The 26,751-nt window shown below is 38.1% G+C and overlaps 1 protein-coding gene across 1 annotated transcript; it reads right to left on the bottom strand.

Moving 5' to 3' along the window:
• Positions 1-1,172: 1,172 nt before the first annotated feature.
• On the bottom strand, positions 1,173-26,531 carry si:ch211-213d14.1 (uncharacterized protein C11orf53 homolog). The gene is made up of 5 exons (XM_036598480.1): positions 26,376-26,531; positions 14,969-15,069; positions 5,189-5,228; positions 4,234-4,535; positions 1,173-3,087 (listed from the first exon to the last, which is right to left on the bottom strand). Exons 1-5 carry the CDS (start codon positions 26,383-26,385, stop codon positions 2,686-2,688), a joined length of 855 nt encoding a protein of 284 aa, XP_036454373.1. The 5' UTR covers positions 26,386-26,531; the 3' UTR covers positions 1,173-2,685.
• Between the last annotated feature and the right edge of the window lie 220 nt (positions 26,532-26,751).

The following is a 26,751-nucleotide window of genomic DNA, read 5'->3' as shown; positions in this document are numbered from 1 at the left end:
ACAGAAAACACGAAAAAATGGGGCACACTGGGCCTCCAGGGCCAGAGTTGAGAAACACTGTGAATCATCTCTCTAATCCCTGATGATCACTGCAGCACACGGTTCCTAAAGCTTTCTGAGAATCTTTTACACGATAGTGATGATACAATACAGTGTTTCCTAGAGCAGAGCTGTAAATTTAGACTCTTAACAAAAAGGGGTCTTTGGCTCGCAACAACAGTGGAACCCTTTTTGGTGCGATATAGAAGGATATGCAGCTGGTTTTCTATCATACACACTTGAAAAAGATGGTTCTTCATGGGTTGTCTAGTAAAGCCAATTTAGAACCATGAGTTATATATAGAACCATTGGCATGCTTAAATGATTCTTTGTATGGTGAAATCATTTCTCAGATTGATGGGAGACTAAATTGTTTTTTTGTTTATGTTTTTATGGATTTACGTTTCTATGTAGTACCAAAAAGGGTTCTGCTATTGTTACAAGCTTGATATCATAACAATAGAAGAACCCTTTTGGTGCTATAGAACCATTTTCAGAAAAGTTCTATGTAGAATCATATACAACACATTCTCCATCAATCTGAAGACCGTTTCACTATGCAAAGAATCATTTAAGCATGCAAATGGTTCTAGATAGAACTCATGGTTCTAAATGGAACCATTGCCTTTACTAAAGAACCCTTGAAGAAATGTGTAGTGTGCAGAAAGGAACCATTTGACCATGCAAAAAGTGATTATGCATTCTTATGGTTCTTTGAGTGTTTACGGTTCTATATCGAACCATTGCCTTTATTAAAGAACCCTTGAAGAAACATGATTTAAGAGTGTAGGGCACTGCTCATAATTTCAAAAAGTTATTTTTAACCCCTCGAACTCCAGGCTTATTATTGCTTATTAATCTTAATACATATTAACTACCATAAATTAATCTGCTATATCAATATTAAGTAATATATTATTGCAGTCTAGAAAAAAAAAAAAAAACATCTTCAAAATGGTAACTTTACAAGAGAAAACAAAATCTTTTCAACTTTAAATGTAAGTTAATATTTTAAAAAATCAATTTTGGAGCATTTCTATTGGCCCAAATGTTCCACATAGTGTAAAGAACCATTGCTGTAGAAATGCACTGTATTTGATGTATATTTATTTATTTGTTTGTAGAGAAACAATATAAGTTAACTAGTTCTGGAAGTGAAAAACTTGTGCAGACCGTCATTAAAGGTAAATGTTACTGATTGATTGCATTGACAACTTTGTTCATCCTTGTTTTAGCTTTCCTGTTTATTTACAATGTAGACAACATTGTTAGAACGTCATCCCAGCCTGCTGCCCTGATGCCCCCTCATCTGTGAATATGAATATCTTAAACAAGCATCTAAAACATGTACAACACATATGTTTACACATCAGGAGGCTTATATTTCATTAGATGAATATTTCTCTGTTTACAATAGAAAAGAAGCTACAGTGAATTGCAATCCACAAGTACAATCGAGTCTTATTAATGTTGATATATCAGAGAAATATTTTAGCACACTCTTAAACAATAATGGTGCCAAAAACGGTTCTTTGGAATGATGACTTTTGGTTCCCTAAAGAACATTTCACAGGAAGAACTACTTTTGTAATTGAGATATGTGAAAATAAATTTCAAAGAACATGCACATAACATAATGGTTCTACGCCAATTAAAGATTTGTCCTGGAGTCATACATCGAAGCCAAGAGCCGTTTTGGAACCTTTATTTTTAAGGGGGAATTGCATTGATTGGTAAAAGAAATTAGGATAATTTAATCATTAAGATGTAAACAAAGTCATTCTGAGTGGTTTGATGTGAAATGGGTCATTGTATTGGAATTTACAGGCTCTGAAAATTTTCGTTACAATAGTGGTGATTAGGAACCAGAGGTCATGATATCTACAATGTAAAGGGCTGTGGACCAGTGACCCTACATGCTTTCTGACTTTTTATATGTAATGTTGATGATGGTAAAATTGCAGACAATCTGAAAAGAGGACACATTTTTTGGGTACTATGTTGCCTCACAACACCATGAATACATCTCTCTACAATTAATATCACTAAAATATGTTTTACACCAAAACCTTCTCAAAAATATCACCTCAGGTAACATATTCATAACATAATTTCATGCAATAACTTTCTGTGAGGGAGCTTTTAGCGACATAAACAGCTTAAGATGTCTGGTTCCCATCACCACCACTGCGAACAATTCTGGCTTCTGAAGTTTCGCCATGATGATGTGTTTAACATCAAACCACTCTAAATGACTTTGTTTACATCTTAAAAATTGAATTGTGTACACTCTTAAAAAGATGGCTCTCAAGGGTTCTTTAGTAAAAGGAATGATTCTATTTAGAACCAGTTCATGATAAATGGTTCTTTGCATGGTGAAATGGTTCTCAGATTCCATTCCCTCTACTAAAGAATCCTCGAAGAACCATCTTTATAAGTGTAGACATATTGAAAAATCATTTTGCTATAAATATAATATAAATCCTGCCATTTGCACTCAACTTGCAATTAAGAATAAAGTTAAAATGAAATGTCCCTCCTATTATCAATCTGGCCCAGGTAGATGATGTGTGTCCGATAAAAGGACAAATTGTAAAGAGCTTTTAAAGCAGGACAGCTTTCACGACCATTCAGTCAGAGGTTTATCAGAAAGCTCTCCGCATTTCATACTGTGACCAGGTGCCAGTGGCATCCTCTTTGGCCCATGGGATCGTCTCGTTCAGGGCTGGAGGGTCATTCTCAGTCTCTTCTGTGGACAGGGCTGGCATTTTGGCTGCAGATTCGCTGGACGCGGTCATGTATGAGGGGCACGTGTAGCTGCTGGCCGTGGGCTGGAAGGACGAGTGATACTGAACATCCTCCAGGGTGTGCAGGGAGTAGAACTGAGGCATGCTGGCGCTCCTGGAGGACGAACGGTACTGGCTGGGACTGGACGGCTCCGAGCCAGTCAGGGAGCTGGTCACCGGCATGGCCATCGGCGCGGGAGCCAGGCCATCGCCGCACAGACCCTCCACTGCCTCCGTCCCAGCCTGCTCCCAGGAATCCCTCTGCAGAGCACACAAACAACACTCAAATTCTTTACCGTGAGCTTCAGCTCAGACTGGAGGACAGTCAAGATCTTATCACAGGAGAAAATGACAGTTTAGCCTGTAGTACCAGGCTGATTGCATCTCTTTGTTCTAAAGGACATTGGAGAACATTATGTGGAGGTACATATGGAGAGGACACAAGCTGAGAAAAGAACAGAGGAGTACAGAAAAACACAATGATCTAATAGTTTTTAATCACTGTGATTATAGTATATATAGGTTATAAAGAAACAAGGGATAACGAAGGTTCATCATTAGTGAAGTTTTTTCTAGAACCTTGTATCCAAGCCAAGAACCTTTACTTTTAAGAATATATGACCATTAACCTTAAGCTCTAGGCTAATTGTTCAGTTATTATTTAGTAATATGTAATAATTTAGTGCTATGAATTACAAAGTAGCTTCTACGAAACTAATGCAAGTTAAGCAGTTACACTCATGAGATGTGAACATAAAGAACCTTTTAGGAACCTTTTCTAACCCCAGTTATTCTGTTATAAATGTTAAATTTACTATGGATTACATAGTAACTACTGTAAAACTCATATCTTAAGCAGCTAAACTCTTAAAAATACATAGAAAGTATGCTTTGGAGCAATACTATAGAAAAACACTTTTTCCCTAAGGAATCTTTCGTGGATGGATTCTTTGTTTTAAAATGAAATGTGTGAGAGTGAAGAGAATTTTGAAGTTTGAAAAACTTTCACAAAATTCTAAGTTTTTTTTTTTACCAATTAAAGGCTGTTCTTAGAACCACAAGAGCCTTATAGAAACCTATTTTTGAGAGTATGAGATCATTAACTGAATAAATGCAGTATGTTCCTGTGTAATTTTAGATTAGATTTAGCTTTTTATTCAGTTAGTAATGATGAAGCTTATTACATATTAATTGCTCTTACTTCACACTATAATTACTATGGAACTATTTTAAGAACCATTTTAAACGTACAAAAAACTCACACAAAATCTAAAAGTTCTATACTAATTAAAGCTTCATTGTAAAGCCAAGAACTATTCAGGTACTTTTATTTTGTAAGATTTGAAAGTGAGGATTAATTTCATATTGTCAGGTTAAGAAAACCAAACACATTGCTAAGACTCTTACCAGCACAAAATGTGAAGTATCTCCAGGAAAAGGGGGCAGCAGAGTGGACAATGCAGAAGATGAGAAAATGGTGCTTCCTCCACTGGACAGGGCAGCACTGCGGTAGTCACTGAAAGTCTCCGGGTAGTAACTGTCTATGAGGGACGAGTAGCTGGACGTAGACGTAGTGTCACAGGAGATGGACTTCCCTGTCAGTGGTGAGGAGTACACATCAGTGGAGAACTGCTTGCTCGAAGGGCAAAACTCTGCTTCAGAAATGAATGGCCTTCTCATGCTGTAGTATCCTGGAAGCACATGGGAGCCTAAACACAACATGAATTAATCAGCATTCAAGAGTCCTGAACCTTTAAATGTTATGAAAATGCTATGGCAGTACTAGTGATAGCAGGACATACACACTCTTAAAAATAAAGATCTCTAAATGGATTGTGTTAAGTGATGCCAAAGAAGAACACTTTCGGTTTGTTAAAGAATCCTTCAGTGGACGATTTTTTTTATGCAGCAGTTAACAAAATGGGGGGTCGAGGCCCCCTGGGATGCTGGAAGGGTGTACTAAGGTTTCTGCAGAAAAAACTCAGAAGTTGTATCTCTATTTAGTCTGTTTTTAATTTTGTTTTAAAGTGCAGTTGCACTTAAAATTAAAGCGTTAAAGCTTTTTCCTAGTACTATATAACCAGGCCATGAGCCACTAAGGAACCTTCATTTTTAAGAAGGTGCTTGTTTCCTATAATATAATTCACCTCTGAAGGTGAATCTTAAAGTTTAACAAACCTCAACTTAAGGTTCTAGATCAGTTAAAAGTTTGTCTATAAATTCCTGTGACAACAAGAAGACGAATACTATTTTGTACATATTTGTTCATAAAATCAACTGCATACTGTACATTCTTCTACTTTCTCTTTGATCAGTGTCTGGTCACCATGTGATAAGAATTTGTAAAGATAACAGGCCTCACCTGTCATTTGGACAAACGGGCTCTGAGGAGTTGACACCCCCTGAAAACAAGCAACAAAGATTAGTCTGAAGAGTTAAAATGTATTATTTCAATGCAGTTACTCATAACATGCCAGTGTTATGGTATGTGTGTTATTCATTTTTCCTTTAGTCAGTACAGCTAATCTATAGACAAAGTTGATAAGAACTGCAAGAACATATATCTACACTGTAAAAAATGGTTCGTCAGATCTACTTAAAAAATTACTTCATGCGGTAACAAGTAAATTACCTAGTTTTATTCAATCTAAATAAATACTTTGAATGAACGATTCTTCCAATCAATGTAGAATTGCTTGTTACCACATGAAGTAATTTTTTAAGTAGATCTGACGAGCCACTTTTTACAGAGTTTATGAATTTATACCAAAGTATATCCATCTCTATGGAAAGCTGAGGGTAATTGGAATAGAATCACGTGTGAGAAACCGTGAAATGTGAACACTGTCGTAGCTCCTCTGCTCTCTCGAGACATGGAGATAGTTGCTATCTGACTCCATTCAAAAGTAACAGACTCTACAGTGTAAAAAATGGCTCGTCAGATCTACCTATAAAAATTACTTCATGTGGTAACAAGTAGATTATCTAGTTTTGTTCAACCTAAATAAATACTTTGAATGAACAATTCTTTCAATCAAAGTCATTTTTTGAGCTGAATAAAACTAGTTAATGTACTTGTTACCACATGAAGTACATTTTAGGTAGATCTGATGAGCCACTTTTTACAGTGTACAAGAAGCACACGGTAGCACAGTCTGCTCTCAGTTCAGTTACTGTCTTTAACATAAATAACATAAACTGTTTGTTATTAGGAGAGATTAGCTAATGTTTTCACTACCTTTCCTTGCAATGAATGATGTGTTGTACATTCCTGCTTCAAAATAGGTAAAACAAATTGTACAATGTTATTATATTATTATTTTCTGTACTGATAAGCGGTTTAGAAAATGTGTGAGGATTGGAGATTTGGAGCCCTCTCTGGTGTAAATGTACAATCACACATAACACGTAGTAGAACATTTTGTAAAGTGGGTTGTGCTTTGCAACCCACACACACATGGGACTTTGGTTACTCCATTCACAGCCTAAAGGCATCACACAGTTAAGCAAGCAAAAGGAACTTCACTTGGGATATTCCATCATTCCATGTATGAAGAGTTTTAACACTGTTTATTTTTGCAGCTGATAGTTCAAGACAGGTTCAGAGGAGGTAGCTTACTTTTTGCTGCACTTAAGCCAGCCAGTCATATGTTCTGGGATGTTTCCATGATGGAGAACCTTGAGTCATCATTAAGCAAATGAAGGTCACGGTCCATGGGAAAGTGCGTCTTTGTCAAAGAGGAGATTCAACTACCTCCTCCCAAAAAGATTAAACCTTTGGGCACATAATGTACACAGAAGTCTTATTTGGACAGAGAGTACAGTAGAGGTGAGGACTTAAGCGTAGTGTCAGATAAGCTTTGTGGCAGCTCATTAGGATAATACTGACTTTGAATTTAAGAGCTGGACATCGAGCCAGACCTTCTTGATGATTCTGTCTGTGTGATGTTTATACATAAAGACTTACAGTGTGGTCCAAAAAACATCTTTTCTCCTGACTCAGTAAGGCTACTGTTTAACATTAACAGACGAATGTTACATAGTGCAGTTTGAATTCTCCTTATTGTTGTTGCTATTCATTATAATTCACTCAGTCAGTCTAATGTGCAGCACTACTCAGTCTGAATGCTGTTAGGAAGCGTGTTGTGTCTGAAAAGTGGAGGGAACAGATCTGGGAGAGAAAACTACAGACACAGAGCTTCTCTACTGTTTGCATATTGCAAACATGAAAGAGTTGATATCAACGTAACACTGGCTGCAGGGTAAGCAAATTTTGAGGCATGGATTTGAATGTCATTTGCTCATGCCAAGACTTCCCCATATGACCTATCTACGGCTCAGTGCGTCTCTGAAGGCAGGCTATGAAAATCAGGCTGTTAAAGCTAATAAACTCAGAGGCAACCTGACAGGGGGCTTAAAATAAAGCGATGAGTTGGATAAATGGAGGGGGGTGTGATGGGGGGGGGGCGACAGAATAGGCTGACTCCAAAGACACTTCATCTCTGAGCTCAACATAATGATCGAGATGACAAATGAGGCTGGAGTTCAGCGTGGAGGAGTCAGCCTCACGCACTCCTGTTAAAAATCATGATTGACAATCTAAATATCAGAAAACATGACCCCAAAAATGTCACCCTCTAATTAGTGTCAGGGAATGTGAACATTTGCAAAATTGTGAGGAACTTGTGGATCTGTTCTTTAACATTAGATTAAAAAGTTTACAGTTGTCATCTTTATGAGTTATCTCTCTATAAAAAATTTTAATTGATTTGTTTCTGACAAAACATTACATCTGCTGTAAATCCAAATGCTTAGATTTTAAACACTTTTCTGTATCACTTTTTAAAACTGTAACATCAATCAAGCATGAGTTTCAAACCTATACACCTCATGATCCTTTTTAAATTCAAATATCTTCATCTTTAACACTGGTGTTTACATAATGTTGCAGTTAAACTTTGCCCAGTTTGTCCTCAAACAGGGAAACAGCTCAATTAAACACAGTGACGCAAGTGAGTGCAATATAATATACACAGGTGTTTAACTGCACCTCCTTTGCTGAAGCTGATCTCAGTCAAGTGTTTACTTAGCAGTTAAACTGTTTTCTTGACCTGGTACTTTAGTATGTCTGCTCAGGTTGGTTGTTACTTTACTTCCATTGCTAGCCATTGCTTCACAGACGTAACAATGCTTTTACTTGAATATGGATTTAAGCTACTCTACCTACCTCTGTACATGACTAGCAAGCTCTTCAAAGAAGAAAACATTAATTCAACTGTACTGCTGGACACACATTGCTAACAGTATAAGCACAAGATTGATCCCGCATTTTTGTTACCTTGGAATTACCGTGCTTCAAAACAAATGCAGGAAAAAGGCACTCAAGTGTGCCAAACAGGAGCCAGACAAAGGAAGAAGAACAAACATTGTCAGTATTGAGTTCTCTTTTTCAAAACTCTTCAAACAGTTAGCACAACAACACTTAGTTTGTACCAAATCAACATATTTTTCCATCCTTGAGTGGAAAATTCATTTAGTAACCACAATTTTTAAAATTCTTTCATTCACTTCTCACTCAGTCTCAGCCTGGAACACAACTGTAGCTGAAACGGCAAATGCTTGCATACACTATTACAGAACTGTGACTCTTTTCTCCAGAATATGAAACTTAACTGCATATCACAAATACTAAATCAGACAACAACCAAAACCTAAACAATAAAAACTGCTGACTGAATGTATGTAACTAGGCCAATCACGGCTGAGCTGAAGTCCTGCCCAGGTGTTGATCATTTGCAAAAGGGGTCACTTTTGGAGTTATTTTATTCACAACAGATGATCCATTATGGGCCCAGCACATAGTATGAAAGTGGATATTCATACATAGAGAGTTTTCACAGCAAGGGAGGACATTAAGTGTGACGTGGACGAGAACGTGGCCAAATAATGCAGATCAGGTTGTGGAGGTAATACAGACCTTTGGTTTTGTTCACCTTAAATACTTTCAATGAAATAATGGAAAACAAAGCATTAGATAAACAAAATCAATTAAGCTTATTACAAAAAACAACTGCAACAATAACAATGTAATAATAGGCTTATTACAAAATGAAAAAAAACTACAGCGCAGATATCTCTTTACTGCTTCACAGATTTACATAAAACAGTGGATCTACCTTAATGGCAACAGTTAAAACTGTACTAATAATCACTATAAACAGTTCTTTTATAGTGTAATATGTACAGACTCATATGTAGTTGTATTTAGTACACAGTCCATTCCTCTGGTTACCTTAGTTATCTAATGTTAGTCAGGTGACTGGACTGTGTGGACCGGCCAGAAGGTTCTGTATAGTGATAGTGTTGGTTGGTTTGATTAGCTTTGCCGCTTTTCCACAGTAAATATTAATGCTGGTGATGTTACTGTTGAAACAGTGAAGCAATTAAACACTATCATGTCAGCTTCTGTTTTCTGATGGCTGTTTTCACATTGATCTGTAAAGCACACAGATTCTTCTGGTCATCAACATGGTGACGTGGTCATACAGTGACGTCACATGAGACATGAATAGCACAAGGAATTTTAAGAGATACACGAATACAAAATTTAGTCAATGTGTACGGTCATTTGTATGTGTATATCAAGCACTTTACAAGTGCCTCAGCCACATTTTAGAATCACAAATGTCTATTTTATAATATAATTTTACATTTGAAAAAATTTTAATTGTTAAAATAATTTTGAGTCTAAAAGTTCAGTGATCGAAATTGATCCCTACTTCATTAGTCCCGTGCTATATAGAGTTCTTCCATAGTCGCAATTGTATGAATGTAAATTGAGTTTTCATACATTGGATTGTGGTAAATGCATGTAAATAAAAGAAGGCAGAAGTCACACTTTTTGAGACGTGTCATGGAAGTTCTTCTGACTGGTGCTATAACACCTTTAAAGGACAGCGGTGAGTAACTTGACTATAGAAGATAAATATACAGGATTAATAAGATGAGCCTAGGAAGACAAGCACTATAGGAGAGTTCAGTAGAACACTGTGAGACACTGTTAGCTACAGTCAAAGAAACCTTGCTAACGTCAGCTTAGTTGATTAATGTTAAGCTATTTGAAGTTAGCTAACGTTAAGCTTCTGGTAGGGAACAAATGGCCGAGCTACCAATGTTAGTTAGATTAATACGTTATTATCAATGACAGAGTATTACTGATAAATCGTTTCTATTCATTTGCTATGAGAAAGCTAGAAACCATCTAGCTAATGTCGAGGCTACAAGCACACTAGCCAACTCAATACCACAGCCACGAACGTGCCTTGACCAATTGGCATAAAGCTGCTTAAGAAAAGATGCCATGATTGGTGCGCTGACAGGAACCGCCCCTCGGCAGCTCTGATTGGCTGGAGTTTTGGCACAAACATTCAGACATTTTACAGCGAGCAGATGTGAAAGTCGAGCGCGCGCTGCGGAGCTGCGAGCAGAAATGATTTGCGCGCATGTGCGAGTTTTGAAGGTGAAGAGCGCGATTGAGCAGGTTTTCCAGTTTTGAGTGAAAACCGGAGTGTTTTGCACGTTCGAGTTCTGAAAGGGAAATGCATTGTTGTGCAGATTTTCAAGTTCTGAATGAAACCAGAGTGTTTTGTTGAGCAGATCCGAGGTGTTTACCTGCGAACTTCATGCTGCCAAGTGCGTTCAAGTTCATTAGCTGCGCTCAGATCAGCACTGTCCTCTCAAACCGGAACATTCCTCTCTCAAACATCAGGATCTTCTCTCAAACATTTTGGCACAAAACTAACCCCATAGTTCACTACAAATTACAAGCGGGAGATTGTATTGCCTTTAAAATCACTCTGGAATTCCAGTTTATGATTTGGACACTAAGAGAAAAATGGCAGAAGTGCTCAGTAGCACCCTAAAATACAAATAGGGACTCATTTTGGTCACAGCCCAGGGCTACAAAGAGCTCCTTAACGGCCCATTGAGCAGCCCACAATCTCAAATTGACATGTATAGTTTACACTAGACATCAGTTGAACTCTCACAGAAGTTGATTCGCACTCTTCCTGTGCACCTGTGCCTGTTCTTCCAGCTAACACCTAAGGCTGTGCTAGCTCATTGAGTGAGATACAAATGCAGGCTTGAATGGTGAGAAAGCCACCAGTAGTAGTTCAATGTGTAGAGGAATTGGAGGGCCACCTTATTACATCAACTACCCAACTAAGCCCTGAAGACTCCAACCATAACCTCCAACAACCTTTCTTAGTCCCCATTAGCAGCTAAACATGTACTAAAGAAAATCATTAAAGCAACAACACAGCTAAAAATGCACACAATTTTTCCTTTACCCCAAATCAGACAAAATATGTAGTCTCTGAAGTTTGCTTCTTTAGTTTTGCGCTAGGGCTACAATAAAGAAGCTAACAATGAGTAGAAGTTAATGGCCACCTGTTAGCATTGTGTAAATCTGCATGATTTGCAAGATCACCATACACTTACACCAAAGTAAGTGTATTAAGTTGTGAAGTAATCTCAAATTTACTAGTTTGTGTAGGTTCTGATGCTGTATGCCATGTCGTCATTGATACAAATGGGCAAAAGTACGTTTTTAAAAGCTAAAACTAATGGCAGCCATTAAAGCCTGAATTTCATCCATACTTTTCCCTATTTTATAAATAACAGTAGATCATACAGACAAGTGTATGATGATTGAGGCATGCAGTGTGTGCATTACTAGCTGGTGGGATGCAAACTCCCTGCTCCATTAGCTACATTACCTTCATTGATCTATTGCTAAAATAAAGAAGCAAACATCAGCCACTAACTACATTTTGTCTGACTCCAACTGAGGCACAGGGGAAACAGCTTTGCTAACTAGAGCTGGGAATCAAAATTCAATACATTTATGGTACTGACCGATTACTTCAATACCACCAAATTTGAAAATATTGCATGTCATTCAATACCGGCATCCATGAGCCAATAAGCATGCTTGTTGCAAATTGAAGACTACTGATTGGCTGTCCAAATTCCTTTCTATATGCATGTTATGAACATTGTCACTTCTTAGTTAGTCCGCTAAGCATCCCGATAATTAATTATACACACTTCCAGCACCTCAAACCTATTTGTGGTTTGAGCCACATATATGGACCGTAAATAATACTGTTTACATGCTGCACTAAACTCTTTTATTGAAAAAAAGTGATCAAAAACACTTATTGTTAAGACAAACGGTTTTAAATAATTTGCTTAGGAAGCCCACAGCTTTAGACTAAAATTCTTTTGCTTTGAGTGATCCTATACATTAATTATGTTTATTTGATTGAACGTTCCATTTTGTCACTAACAAAACACGACCAAAACTTTTGGTAGTAACTGTTTGTGTTTGGTAGTGACTGTTGTAGTGACAATTTTAGCTAATTTTGAGCAGAACTTAAAAACGCTAGCCAGTACAGGACTAGCCAACACAAATATAAGCACGCAATGCTATGTGATCCTTCAACAGTTTACACGTAAAAAGAAAATCATGAAAAATCATCTGGTTTTCAGGCTTTAGGACACATTTACTTCAGAACCAAGGGATCTAACTGCTTGGGGTATGTTTAGGGGTTAGGGTTAGGGCTTGGGGTATGTTTAGGGGTTAGGGTTAGGGCTTGGGGTATGTTTAGGGGTTAGGGTTAGGGTTTGGGGTATGTTTAGGGGTTAGGGTTAGGGCTTGGGGTATGTTTAGGGGTTAGGGTTAGGGCTTGGGGTATGTTTAGGGGTTAGGCTTTGGTGTATGTTAAGGTGGTTAGGGTTAGGGTTTGGGGCACCTCCCAATAGAAAGTGCCCTATAAATCATGACTTTGTACATATTTAGTTTATTACTATCTCAATAACTGCCTTGGGTTTAAATAGATCATAATATTATGCTTTCAAATATTTAAGGTCTGAAAACCTCATTGTTTTTAAATAGTTTTGCAGTGGCAGTATAGTTTGAACTGATTCAGAAAAATGGTCCATGTACAGTATATGTACATACATAAACACGCAAATACTTTTTTTACCTCAAAAGAATGGCCTAATACTCATGCTCAGCACAGATTATGTAAGACTATAGCTGTTATTTGGGCAGCAGGCCTGGCAAGTGCGTCTCAGTGTTTGGTGTCGTGTTTAGACCTGAAGGCTGCGGCCTGAGTTTGCTGCTGCAGATGGCTCCTCTCTCTTGGTTAAAAGGCCATAGACTAAAGCCACCTGATACGAAAGCAGCCTTTGTGTTGGCTGCTTTTGATTTGGGCCATTTCCTCTCAATACCTCTCCTCCTTTTCAGCTATTGTTATACTTCTATGACCACAGTGATCCTCTCCATGTGCTCACAAAGACTGACACCTACTTTTGTTTCTGTTTTTTGTGCATCACTGAAATCATGGATGCGTCCAAACTGTTACATAATATACTGGATACTGTCTGCTTAAATGATTGATTACCAGTCAGAGTATTGAACAGATTATAGTTGAATGAGAGTAAAAAGACTAAATAAGACTTAATCATGTGTTTTTACACAGAGTTACAGCAGTCTTATCTACCTAATGTTGAGAAAAGTGCGTTTAAAATACATATTACTTCTACCAGTAGAAACTTCCACCAATTTTTCAAAATTTCTACATACTTCAACTGTTGAGATGTAAAATAAGTCAGTCAGAATGTTTTCATGTAAAATGGTGCAGAAATGGTGTAGGTGAACTCAGATTTTGTCCATAACACAAATATAGCTTTTTTATTTACTATTTAAAGTGAGCAGTGAATCTATGTGTTCATATAGAATGTTGATAATGGTAAAATAGTGGTAAATCTGAAAATTATATCATTTTTAAGGACTGTTTTGCCTTATAACACCTTTCATGTACCTCTCAGTGTCTCAGGCATCAGGCAGCACATTCATAACATTTTGTGCAACAGTTTTATGTGAGAGAGTCTTTAGATGCTTTGGACGTCTGGTTCCTATCACCTCTGTTGCAAGTCTGACTTGATAATTGGTGGAAAATTGGTGAATTTTCCCTTTAAAATATAATGATGATTTTTAATATTGACTTCTCATTGTATACTCTTACAAAGAAAGGTTCCTGAATGGTTCTTGGTTTGGACGTACCTTAAATTGATGTTGAACTTTTATGTTTGCGGAGGTTCTTGAAACTTGAAAGGTTCTTTACACTCATACATCTCACATATAAAAATGAATTTGATGTGGTCTGATGTAAGAAGCTTACCATATATATATATATATATATACAATATATATATATATACAGCTCCTTGACTGAAATACATAGATTTTTTTTTGCACCCTTAAGACTGTGGAATAGCTTTTGAAAACACCTGTATTTGCTAAACTCTTTCCTACTAATTTACTTTAAGATAGAAAACCAATGCACAAAACACTGTAACCTACTTTCCTGTGCATATATTTTGGTCTTTTTTGTCTTAGGCTGCATAAACGTACCCCAAAAAGGCAATGCAAACAGAAGCGACTCCCGTGAGAAACACTGGTGAGGACTTAGCCATGAAAGACTGTCGTTGCTGGTGCAGCAAGACGGCTGAAAGCCCCATTTCAGCTCATCTGTGACAACAATGGAGGACTTGTCCATGGTTTGCAGGAAGAGCAATGCCATTGGGCAGGTGTGCGAGACGGTGACTTTGCATAGGCAGACCACACACCGAAACGGCAGCTTTACTCGCCGCAGACTCCTGCAGTTCACGCTCATGGCCATTAGCATTGTGGGTATTGTTGCTGGGTTCATTGTGGAGCCACATGCAATTGCTGGGGCTCCTTTCAGCTGCTTACTGCTTATGTTTAGGTATTTGCTGACAGGATTTATGTGACCACATGGGGAAGAGAAAAGAACCAGAAGATTACAGACGCTTCCATCAGAGACCAAAGACTAAAATCGTTGGAATAAAACATTAAGCCGATGGGTAAATAAAGTGCAAAGCCATGCACAGTGTTACTAGATAGCCATACCAACTGTTTTCAACTGTCTGTTTGCATGCATGAAAGGAGAGTGGAGTGACAGAGAGAATGGAGTGCATGGGAACAATGAGAGGGGACTCAATTTCAGTTGAGCTTAATGACCAGGGTGAGTTTGGATGTTGGACTTACAGTGAAGCGTGGCCCATTTGTTTGTCGCGACCTCTTTTCTGCCAGCAGGTCCTTGACTGTGTGCTTGACTCTGACCCCCTGATACACTCGCTTGGAATAGTCTGGGAAAAGTAATGGCATTGTAAAGACATTGTAATACTAACTGCTTTCATGTTTATGGCCTGTATGTGGCTCCTGCACCTCAGTTCCTCATTTTCACAACAATAATTTTACTGTAAAAAAAGATGTATATTTACATAGAATCTACCATAAGAAATTTGCATCAGTTCATTTTCTGTTTTTAAAAATAACAGCCTAACTGCTGTACATTTGTGGTTAATGACAATTTTTTTATGTTCAGCTAGCAGGGAACATTCCCACAACTTTGGCTTATGTTACCTCAAGTTCTAATAACGTTTTAAAGGAAACATTTTAATCATATGTTCAAAGAACATTTATCATTTAAAATAATGTTCCTATAAGGTTAAACTTAGACATAATGTATTAACTGCAACATTCAGAGGATATTTTGAGGACTTTGTCAGGGCCACAGTTTATGTTACTTGATGATGTTTTTAGACAATGTTATTCTACCTTTAAGAAGAACATTCTAGGAACAAACTTTGCAATATGGTTAAGTGATGGTGATTTGATAACATGATTGTATTTGTACAAGAATTTTTCAATAAAATGCAAACAAAAAAGTTTCACAAAGGTTTACATTTACATAAAACCTACTGTAAAAGTTTGTGTCACTTAACATGCAAATCACATGACAGTTTAATGACCCTAAATTTAAATAAAACAATAATGACAATTATTTCACACTTTTCCATCATTTAATAGTTGAAACCCATGTAAGGTCAGACACACAGGTAGACTCTCAACCATGACTGCCTGTCAGGATCTAAACATTCTTACTTTTATCACTTTTACATTATGCAGTTTGTTTCAAAATGAAAGGACTGCAATGCAGATCATGTATCATGTGTTTAATATATGGGTACTGTTTTAAGAATGTTTGAGAGAGATATAAACTATAACTTTTTATTCAATATTTTATGTAGTTATTGTCCCAGTTTAAAACAAATAATGTGCAAATAATCTCAATTTTTGTCCATTTTTATTGAACACAGTGGCTGTCATTTGCATTGTGTGAATTCCATTATGAATAGAATAGAAATGCTGCAAAATTACTTGAAATAAAACCTTATTTTGGAGGTGCATGTTTTTCTTTGGAAAGTGACAAAATACAATTAACAGCTGCATTTTCACAAACTGCCAGAAATTTCTTTTTAAACCTCACCCCAGCATCAGGAGGTTCCTTGTTTGAATCCCAGTGAGGCCATCCTTGGAGAGCATGTGCTAGCAGCACTGTGAGATCTGGGACATTCTAACTAGTGGGTGATAACTGGCCATGACTAAATTAGGGTAAAATCCTATTAAATCCCAATTTAGACATTTTTAAGCTTTGTTCACTTTGACCTGTATTATTACATATCTGGAGGTCTGTTATGTGAAAGTCACTAATAATTAAAGTTACTAGTTGCAATAATGTACAGTACAACTTAAGACCTTGTTGTGCAAATTATTGAGCAAAAAGTTTATATCCTATTAGTGTAAAACTGGCAACATTTTATTCCTAGATGTTCTATGTAGCATCAAGTGACTTCTGGAGTTATTACTTCATAGCACAGTTTCTTGGTCAGGGATTAAGTCTAGTTCTGGACTACATTTTGCTTTCAATGGGGATTATCCATTCAGAATGGTGTGTAGTCCAGAGCTTGGCTCAATACTTGTCCAGGAAAGGAAACCTAGAGCTAATAAAAGTTTAAAAAGCACTAAAGTTATCAATGAGTCAATTTGCATCACAATTTGAATAGCTTTTCATGATATTTATGGATTTATTGATTGTATTGAAAACTCTTCCATACAAGAGTTCATTTAACCACATTTAGTTGTTCAAGTAGGTTGAAACTTTAAACATATTCCCAGGTATTTAAAGTTATGTGAAGGTATATGAAGTATCAGTGATTTATTAAAATCTTATTAGCTCTATAGTACAAAATTCCAGAAGTCACTTGATGCTATCTACAACCTATAGGAATCAAATGTTGCCAATTATACTTTAATAAGATTTTAGAAGATTACTTAGTGATCAATAATTTACATAACAAGGTCTTAACAAATTGCCTATTGTGCATTATTATGACTTAGAAGTGTCTAATTTTGGCTTTAGTGAACCTTAATGAATCCCCAATATGTGTTCCTTAAAATAAAGTGTTACCTAAAGTGTAACTCATATATTGGTCTCATAGCAAATAAAATAGTACTAAATAATTAGTAGTTTGTAGTAGTTCCTGAATAATGTCTAAAGAATAATAACTTAATAAGTGTGCTTAACCTTGAGCCCTGATAAACTCGTTTGGAATACTCTGGGAAAAGTAAAGCTGAGGTAAAACATTTAAGTTTAACCACTTAAAGCTTAACGGCCTGTATGTATAGCCACATTTCAATTCCTCACTTTCATAACAACACTCTTTATGTACGAGCTTCATATTAGTTAACAAATAGCTAATTTATACAATAGTTACAAAACAAATCTTAAGATCAATAACTGAAAAATAAGTCCGCCATTGAAGGGATTAAAAGAACACTTCAATATTTTTAAAGCTAATTTGAAGAAACTTCCCATCAGCTTCTATTATAAGTGTATCTGTGTCAGTGGGTTTTCTGTCCTAAGTAGGGGAAACATACTGAAGTTATTTTATGTAGTAATCAACTGTACAACACAGATCTACGGAAAGAGATTAGGTAAAAAAAAAAAAAGTCTTTCATTAAATAATTCATTTCAGTCATATCAATGTCAAAGGAAGTGCAAGATTACTTTTATGTAAATATATTATGGGTTATTCAATTCATTCATTTTTTTGTGATATAATTGTAGAGAAAAATAAGTAGCAAATAAAAGACTTTTTTCCACATATACAGCTTCATTCCAGCACTCGTAACTCAAACACGATACCATGATATTAATGTATTTAGTGTCATGCAAAAGCCAGACCACCCTGTAATGTCATACATTATTGATAAACAATTATTGGAGCTTTTAATCTATCCACTTGTATTTGTAAAGGGAAATTAAAGTCCTACTAAATATTGAAAAAGTGATATATTTTCTTTTAGGATTCTCTGTTATTTTCTATTAAATACATGGTTTCAGATTTTTTCTGATTCTGAATATTAAAAAAAAGTACTAAATGGCCATTTTGACAGGAAATTAACTAAATGAAGGGCGCTCTCTGACTTTTGCACAGTACTATAACTCAAATCAAATATACTGAAATCTAAAATTATATTAACAAAAGTTTGAGTCATTAAATGTAGTAATTGTCTAAGAATTGCTTTCAGTATCCTCATTTGCCAGTCACCTTTCATGCTTTTCATTGAATGCATGGACAATTATGTTTAATGCACATTATGAGTAAATAAAATAGATATTAAATTGCAATATTTATTTACCAAGAAAGTATGAATACAGTATATTGTTGTGTTATATGTTATTTGGCACATCACATTATGTCTTTATCTAGTTCTTTTGTTATAAGATTATCTTTGTTTAAAGTAACAGGCTGTGCCATATACATGTGTGCATGTACAGATTTAAAAAAAGATGTGTTGGTATTCAGTGAACTACCAGTTTATATGGTACAAGTAACTATAAGCTGTTAATTTAACCAGACAATGTTGTGAGAGACCGACTGGAAAATACTGTTCATTGATTGATTTATTTTAACTGTCTCCTGTCTGTATTTTTCCTGTTTTTTACAGGTTCATGTTTACAGGAGCCTCACCCTTGAAGGACCTGTAACAAAAGTTGATGGCCCATACAGGGATCAACCGATGACTCTTGCTGTTGATCCCTAAATCCATGAAGCCAAGACTAAGAGCCACAGGCCCAGAGCAGGGGGTACGCCGTGTTTAGCTGAGGCAGCGGAGGTGACCAGAGAATGAGGAGCCCTAGCTGATGGGGAGGAGCACAACAAATTCAAAGGGACTGAAGGACTGAATGAAGGCTGATGATGAGAAGCAAATCATGGATGACGCTGAACGGAAAAGGCTGACTTGGAAGATCAAGAAGAGTCTCTACAGGCTAGCTGCTGCCAAACTCTTTGAAGTCGCAGAGAGCACCACGACCTTGATTTTTCCAGGGTAATTAGAGGTGATGAGGAGGGCTGTTATGACTACATATCTGCTTACCTAGATTGTAAAACATTGCTTGAGTTGGAGGATAAGGGTTTGTCCCAGCAATGTTATTTGGCAGATAGTTATTTGGATCTTGTAGCTAGACAAGCTATAACTTCAAGGAGTCAACCTAGAGGTTTAGAGAGTAAAGCGAATGTATCAGCTCCATCACATATCAGTATGCTGACCCAATCTGAAATGACAGAACACACAGTAGCTGACTTTCCTCAGGGCAACTTAGTTGATCCACAGATCCATGTGTATCAGAAGTTAATGGCAATATATGATGCTTTGGGCAAGAAACCAACTGAGCTTAAAACATTGTCAGATACGCCACCTGTGCCACCTAGGCTTACCTAAATAATTCCACCACCTGCTTGCGTTCCTATGTTTAACCAGTCCAAAACCCAGCACAACATGAATCTATCCAAAATCGTAACCCAAACCACTCAACTCTGCCTCTGGTTTTGATTCTTTAAGGGATCTGCCATTTTTGCATCACAGAGACAGAGTCCATGGGAGGCAAGTAGGTGACAGTGCTTCTGATATCAGTTGTCTGTGAGCCACCCCAGGAGCAGTAATCCAGACTTGTCAGTACACATACCCTTTCTGGTGAGCGGTGTGTCCACTGACCAGCCCTTACTTGGGTTCAATGTGATTGATCAGCTGAGGCACTTGTAAACTTCATCCAGATGCAACAGACCTTGATGCTGTAGGGAGCAGATTGAAAGTAGGACTGATGCTATAATCCCATCTGGTCAAGTGTAGAGTGCCCCCTAACTTTTACAAGCACAATCCACTTGTATTTTTTTAACCAAATAAAGACAACATTCAGGTGAAGAAGTTGGACATGGGTGACAACTTACTGCAAATTTGCAAGGCAGATAGTCCCTACTTGAGAGTACCTGTGGGCAATCACACAAAACAGAACATCATTCTGACAATCCTAGGGAGCATTCACCATGTAGCTAAGATTATGCTAACTAATTGAGCCAAGAACAGCCACCAATCCATGTCAGAGTTAATAATGGAGAGATGGAGATGAAGACAAACACTGGGACCCACCAGTATATGTTACCCACTTAAGTGAAGAGCAGCAGAAAGTGGTCCAACAAATGCTGTGTGAGGAGTCAAATGCCTTTGCATGAGAAGACAATGACAGATGTATATTTAGCTTCCAAATGTCCATCACACTCAAGGATAACACTCCTGTTCATACACCTCGACTCCAAGACCACTCTACAAGGAGGTAAAGGAGTACACTGAAGACCCTCTGGCGAAGGAGTGTATTGTGAAGTCTATGCCCCCTTGTTCAGCACCTGTGGTCTGTGTGTGTTAAATAGATGGTACCCTTTGACATTGTATTCACTACAAGCTGCTAAACCAGTGGATACAGGATCTAACTGCCACCCTTGTTGGGCACAGCTGGTTCTCAATACTAGATAAAGGGAAGGCATACTACCAGGGCTTCACTCCCTGGCGGCTATATAAGTAGATGTATACCCCATTTACATTGACCAATGCTCCAGCGGCATTTCAGTGTAGCGTGGAAGACGTTTGCCACACTTAGAGATGAGTGTTGCATTCGATAATTGGACAATATTTTATGTTATGTTTGGACTTTTGAGGACCATGTTGAAGCACTCAGGAAAGTCCTCAGGGCTCTTCAGCATAACACAAGAGGTGAGATTCATGGGTTGGTTGGCTTCAGGTAATGGTGTACCTATTGACCCTGCAGATCTGGAAGCTGTGTATGCTCTAAAGGATGAGATATCTGCTGCTAAAGAGGATGTAAGGAAGATTGTCAGATTCTTGAGTTATTACCGTTGGATTTCCCCCACATCGTCAAGCCTTTTTATGAACTGCTTCAGCTAAACACACACTCACCAGGACAGCTGCAACCAAGGGGGCAAAGGTACAAGGGTGTGCAGCTATCTTCTCAAACACCTCTGCAGTGGACAAAGGAACACCAAGAAGTTCTCTGTAAGCTGACTGATGTACTGACAACCTCACCTGTTCCTGCTTACCCTGACTTTGAGCTCCCATTTGTACTTCATATGGATGTTTCTGACAAAAGATACCTGTACCTGAAAGACAGAATGCCAAGCTTCGAGTTATTAGATATGGCTCAAGAACTCTTACACCCACAGGGAGAAATTACTGAATTCACTCTGGGAAGCTCAAGTTTCTCACCCTTAAGTTTCTCGCCCGCTAAATGTGAGAAATTCAGAGACAAACTGTTTTATGCTCCATATTTTACCATTTATACAGACAAAATCTTTTAACTTACATCATGAGTAAAGCTAAATTGAATGCAATAGACCATCATTGCATTACTGAGCTGTCTGACTTCTGCTTTGACATCTGTTTGCGAGCAGTGTCCACTTGACATTGACCACTATTTTTTTGAATCCACAGAAGAGATCCTCAGAGAATTTGTTAGTGATACATGGGAGGGCAGCCAAACTCATGATGTGGCCTAAGCCACTGCTATAACCCTGAACCAAGCTTGCCAGCTAGAGCCTAACATCAGATAGTTAATGTCTGCAACTGATCCATCTGAACTGCAGGAATCTCAGAGAAAAGATTTATTCATAGGTGAAATAATATGCTGGTGGGGCTGTCAGAAAACTGATCCATGAGTAGGGAGTAGGGAAAGCTCCAGACTAAGAACGGATTCTTGTACCACAAGACAACTGGCAACAGTTTGTTTTACCTGCTAGCTACAAGTCTCTGGTCTTCTGACATACCAAGACTTCATACCAAGATTTGGTTTCCCAGCCAAGCTGCATCACGACCAAGGTTGTGAATTTGAGAATGATCTCTGTCAGACACTGCAGCAGTTGAGTGAAGTGGGGCATTTGAGAACTACCCCATATCACCTTCGGGGTAACCCAGTAGAGTGCTTTAATTGCCCCATCCTGCGCATGTTGCGGACTCTGGTGAAGAAAGAGGAGGGACAGTGGGGGGAACACCTCCCCCACATTGTACATGCATATAATTGCACATGTCATGAAGCCACAGGGTATTCACCAATCTTCCAGCTGTTTGGCCAATACCCACACTTGCCCACTGATTTGTTACACAGACTGACAACTGAAGAAGAACCTAAAAGACTGAAAGGCTATGCTGAAAAATGGAAGAGGCTTACCATGTTGCCTGGAAGCATAGTAGATGGTCAGGAGCATGTGGAAAAAAATAATGAATATGACCAACACGTGAGAGGACTAACCCTACAACCAGGAGACAAGGTCCTTATATGGAATTTGAGTGAGAGGGGTGGCCCAGGCAAATCGAGGTCATACTGGGAACATAAAGTCTACCTCGTTAAAGAACAGATAAGTGTACAGTGTGGTCTCAGAGACTGATAGATCCAAATCACGTGCTCTGCACAAAAATCACTTACATGGTTTCGACCTACCTGCAGACATACCTCCCTCAGGAGGTAAAGCAGTTGTAATGCAATGTCAAAAGGGTCAAAAGCAGTCAAGCGTTGATAACTGTGTAGACCAGAGAAAGAATGACTTGAACAACACCCCACACACCACTGGCTGATATCCAGTGCAAGATGGGCCCAAGCAGGTGTTATAGCTACCTGTGGATCTGCTGGCAAGCCCACAGCAAGCCAAATTCCTGTTGAACCTCAGGCAAGGATGACCTACAGACACCCTGTTAGAGAGAAAGAGTACCTGTTGGAGAGAGAGAATCTATAAGGGTGAGACAAGTGAAGTTAGCAAGGAACATCAGCAGTCTACAGCAGCAAAGTGGAGGGGAGAGTTCAGGACCCAAAATGACCTTGAGGAAACAAGATTTGTCCAAAGGAGAAAACTTGATGTGTCCAGGAGTCATCCCCTTGCAAATGAGGCTGAAACTGAATTACCTTCTCCAGGACATCCTGTACATCCTGAACCTGTCCTGGCTCCCAGTAACCCTGCAAATCCAATTAGAAGTTCTGCTTGTGAGAACCAGCCAACCAGATATACACACCTCTGTAAACACTGTTTATATATTTCAGTCACCATACACTCCAGAGCTTGTGCAGCAACATTTGCTACAGCCTTACACTAATTCTACCCTACACGCCAATTTGTATTTATTAAAGAGGAAAGAAAAAAAGAATGGACAATGAATGAGGTTCGAATAAGAAAGGGTTAAATGTCAGAAGGTAATTTCTTTTTGTTGGGGAACATGTGGCATGTACCAAAAAATCACTTTTTTGTTTGAAACAACTTAGGTGAGAAAATATGTGTGGGGATAGTGAGATTTATTTTTCTTTTAACCAAAGTTTGAGGTTGTATATTCTAGTCTCACCAGTAGAGGGTGATAATGTTAGACAGGAGTCGGAGTTGCCCAGACAATCATGGTAGTTTGAATGTTTTGAAGCTTGAATGAACTTCATGTGATGTTTTTTCTAGTTCTTTTGTTATGAGACTGTTATATCTTGTATAAAATACACATGTGTACATGTAAAGATTTTATTTCAGTGATTAACAAAGGGAAGCAACCTCAGGTGACCTAAAAACAAAGCAAGTGCAGATGTGCTAGTATTTAGTGAACTAGTAATTCATGGAATTCAATTAATTATAATTCAAGTAATTATAAGCTGTTAATTTAACCAGATAATGCTCTCAGAGACCATATAGAAAATACTGTTCATTGATTTATTTATTTTAAGATGTTATTTTTGAAGGGATAAATGGCAGTAAGCTAGCTGATGGAAATAAGTAAATGCAGGAAAACAGCCAGAAGGAAAACAGCCAGCCTGCATGAAAGTCTCCTGCCTATATTTTCCCTGTTTTATGAAAGTATGTGTTTACAGAAACTTCACTCCTGAAGTGACCCATGACACATGCAGCTAAATGTTCATAGTGCCTCTAGTCATATGGGGTGTGTTGGTCAGGAAATTCATCTGGTTTTGTTCAATGCATACTGGCCCATTTGAAACCCATGACTCAGTACCTGGCCATATTATCGAAGATGACTCATAATGGCTGCAAAGCATGAGTCCTCAGAGTCATTTTAAGACAGAGGAAGAGAATCAGTCAGGTGGCTGTATGATGTGATATATGATATACACCGGTCACCCATAACATTAAAACCTTTCTTTCTATGCTCATTGTCCACTTTATCAGCTCCATTTACCATATAAGAGCCCTCTGTAGACAGACTGTAGTCCATCTGTTTCTCTGCATACTTTGTTAGCCCCCTTTTACTCTGCTCTTCAATGATCAGGACCCTCACAGGACGACCACAGAGCAGGTACTCAGCACTGCAGTGACACTGATGTGGTAGCGGTGTATTAGTGTGTTGGGCTCATACGAGTGGGTCAGACACTGTGTCCACTCAGTTTCCTCTCTATTACACACACCTACCTTGTTGGTCCACCTTGTAGATGTAAAGTCAGAGACAGTAGCTCATCTGTTGCTGCACAGTTTGGATTAATCATCCTGTAGTCCTTCATCAGAGGTCACACGACGCTGTTGGCTGGATATTTTTGGTTGGTGGACTATTCTCAGTCCAGCAGTGAAACTGAGGTGTTTAAAAACTCCAGCAGCACTACTGTGCCTGATCCACTCCGACCAGCGCAATACACACTAACACACCACCACCACGTCAGTGTTTCTGCCGTGCTGAGAATGATCCACCACTCAAATAGTACCTGCTCTGGGGTGGTCCTGTGGGGGGCTAACAAAGTATTCAGAGAAACAGATGGACCGCACTCTGTACTTGTAGAACCACAAAGGGCTCATATATGGTAAGTGGAGCTGATAAAATGGACAATGAGTATAAAACAAGGAGGTGGTTTTAATGGCTGATTGGTGTATATGTTCCTATTTCATTAATCATTATGTGGAGTCTACATTACAAATCACTACGAATAACTTTCCTGGGTAGCGCATGTGCTTCTAAACAGAGTGCCGTATTTGCAATTTAAAGTTTTCTGCGATAGGAAATTGCATGCAAAAAGCATAGTAGCATTATGTAAAAGACCCCAGATTTATGAATGAACTGCACAGGAATGATGAGGGGCACTAGACACCACAGGGGCACCACGGCACACTATTTTATTAAGGCAAGCTTCTCATTTTTTCTCTGCAGACTGTCACGAAATCTTCAATACTACATTGATAAAGCAGCAGTCTCTGAGTAGGCCAAACAGATTTTTTGCTTTTTTAGCGTTTTAACCTTGCACACTACAGACTTACTCACTTATTAAAGCCAACCAGAGTGGTTTGATGTGAAGCACGTCGCTCTAGAGAAACTTAGCAGGTCACAATCGTTTACAGAGACAGGAACTAAACTTTTGAAGAGTTTAATGCTTCTAAATGCTACCTCACAGGAAGTTATTCCAGGAAATAGTAATGTATGCACTGCCTGATGCCTGAGATACTGTTTTAGAATAGTTTTGAGACAAGGATTTAGCCTAAAATGTATTTTTAAACATCCTTCATGGTGGAGAGTTACATACAGGGCAAAGCAAGGCAAAATGGCACCCAAAGCATTGAAGTTCAATTTTATAGGAGAAGGAAAAACATTCTTAAGTTAGAGAAATGATTTATTCCACATAATTTTGGACCATTTAATTTGGTCCCTTCACCATGAAATTATGTCAAAAAATGAAAAACAACAATGGAGATATGAGGTTTTGTCCAGATGGCATCAATATAAAAACTCAGAAGACATATGTAGGTTCACTGGTCATTTTGGGTAGTAAATAAAATGACTGTGTTGTAGATGATGGGGACCCCTGGTTCCTATCACCAAAAACATCCTAGTACAGTTTCTCTATAATGAACCATTTCCCATCAAACCACTCTAAATGACTTCCTTTATATCTCAATGGTTGAACTATGCAGAAATTTTGAAATTTCGGTGGAATTCCCCTTTAACTTTAGCTATTAGAGTGAGGAACTGAATGCTGGCCAACATACAGGGCTTTACAGTTTAACTACAACAACACACACTGTAAAATAACACAGTAAAGGGACACAATTGTAAGAACAGTTCTGGGTCGTTATTACACAGTGCCTCCGATTCTATACTAAAATAATTCCAGGCAGCTTTTTCATGTCTTAACATGCTGAATATCCCATCATAACTGAACTTGATTTTTATTTTAATAGAACTATCCTAGCTCCTCCACAGCAAGTGTTACTGTAGGTTATTATAAGCCTGATCTTACCAGCCTCCATGTTGCAGGTGTCACAGGTCAGTTCAGGTTGAGCAGAATTTGGAGGCCAATCCTCTATCCCAGTGAAATGGCAGCGTCTGCTTCAAAACTCCTACTGAATTTGATCATTATACCAAAGACATGAGATGCTGCTAAGCCAAAGAGAAACTTTTCCATCAGCACAGAAAAAGTAGGCGGCTTTTGAAGTGACCATCACCCATTTGTTTAAATGCAAATAACCGGCAGGACGTTTTTCCAATATTTGCATCCATGTTCTAGATTAGAGAGGAGAGAGCACGAACAACAAGGCAGCATCACTGCTAAATCCTTCTCAGCTGCCTTAGCTACTCGTTGATGTTTTTCGTATTTATGCGCTTAGGCTTTCATA

This window comes from Colossoma macropomum, unplaced genomic scaffold (assembly GCF_904425465.1).
Source record: "Colossoma macropomum unplaced genomic scaffold, Colossoma_macropomum, whole genome shotgun sequence".
In the NCBI taxonomy this organism is placed as follows: domain Eukaryota; kingdom Metazoa; phylum Chordata; class Actinopteri; order Characiformes; family Serrasalmidae; genus Colossoma; species Colossoma macropomum.
Note: the sequence above shows the minus strand (reverse complement) of the source record. Positions and strands in the feature narration are given on the sequence as shown.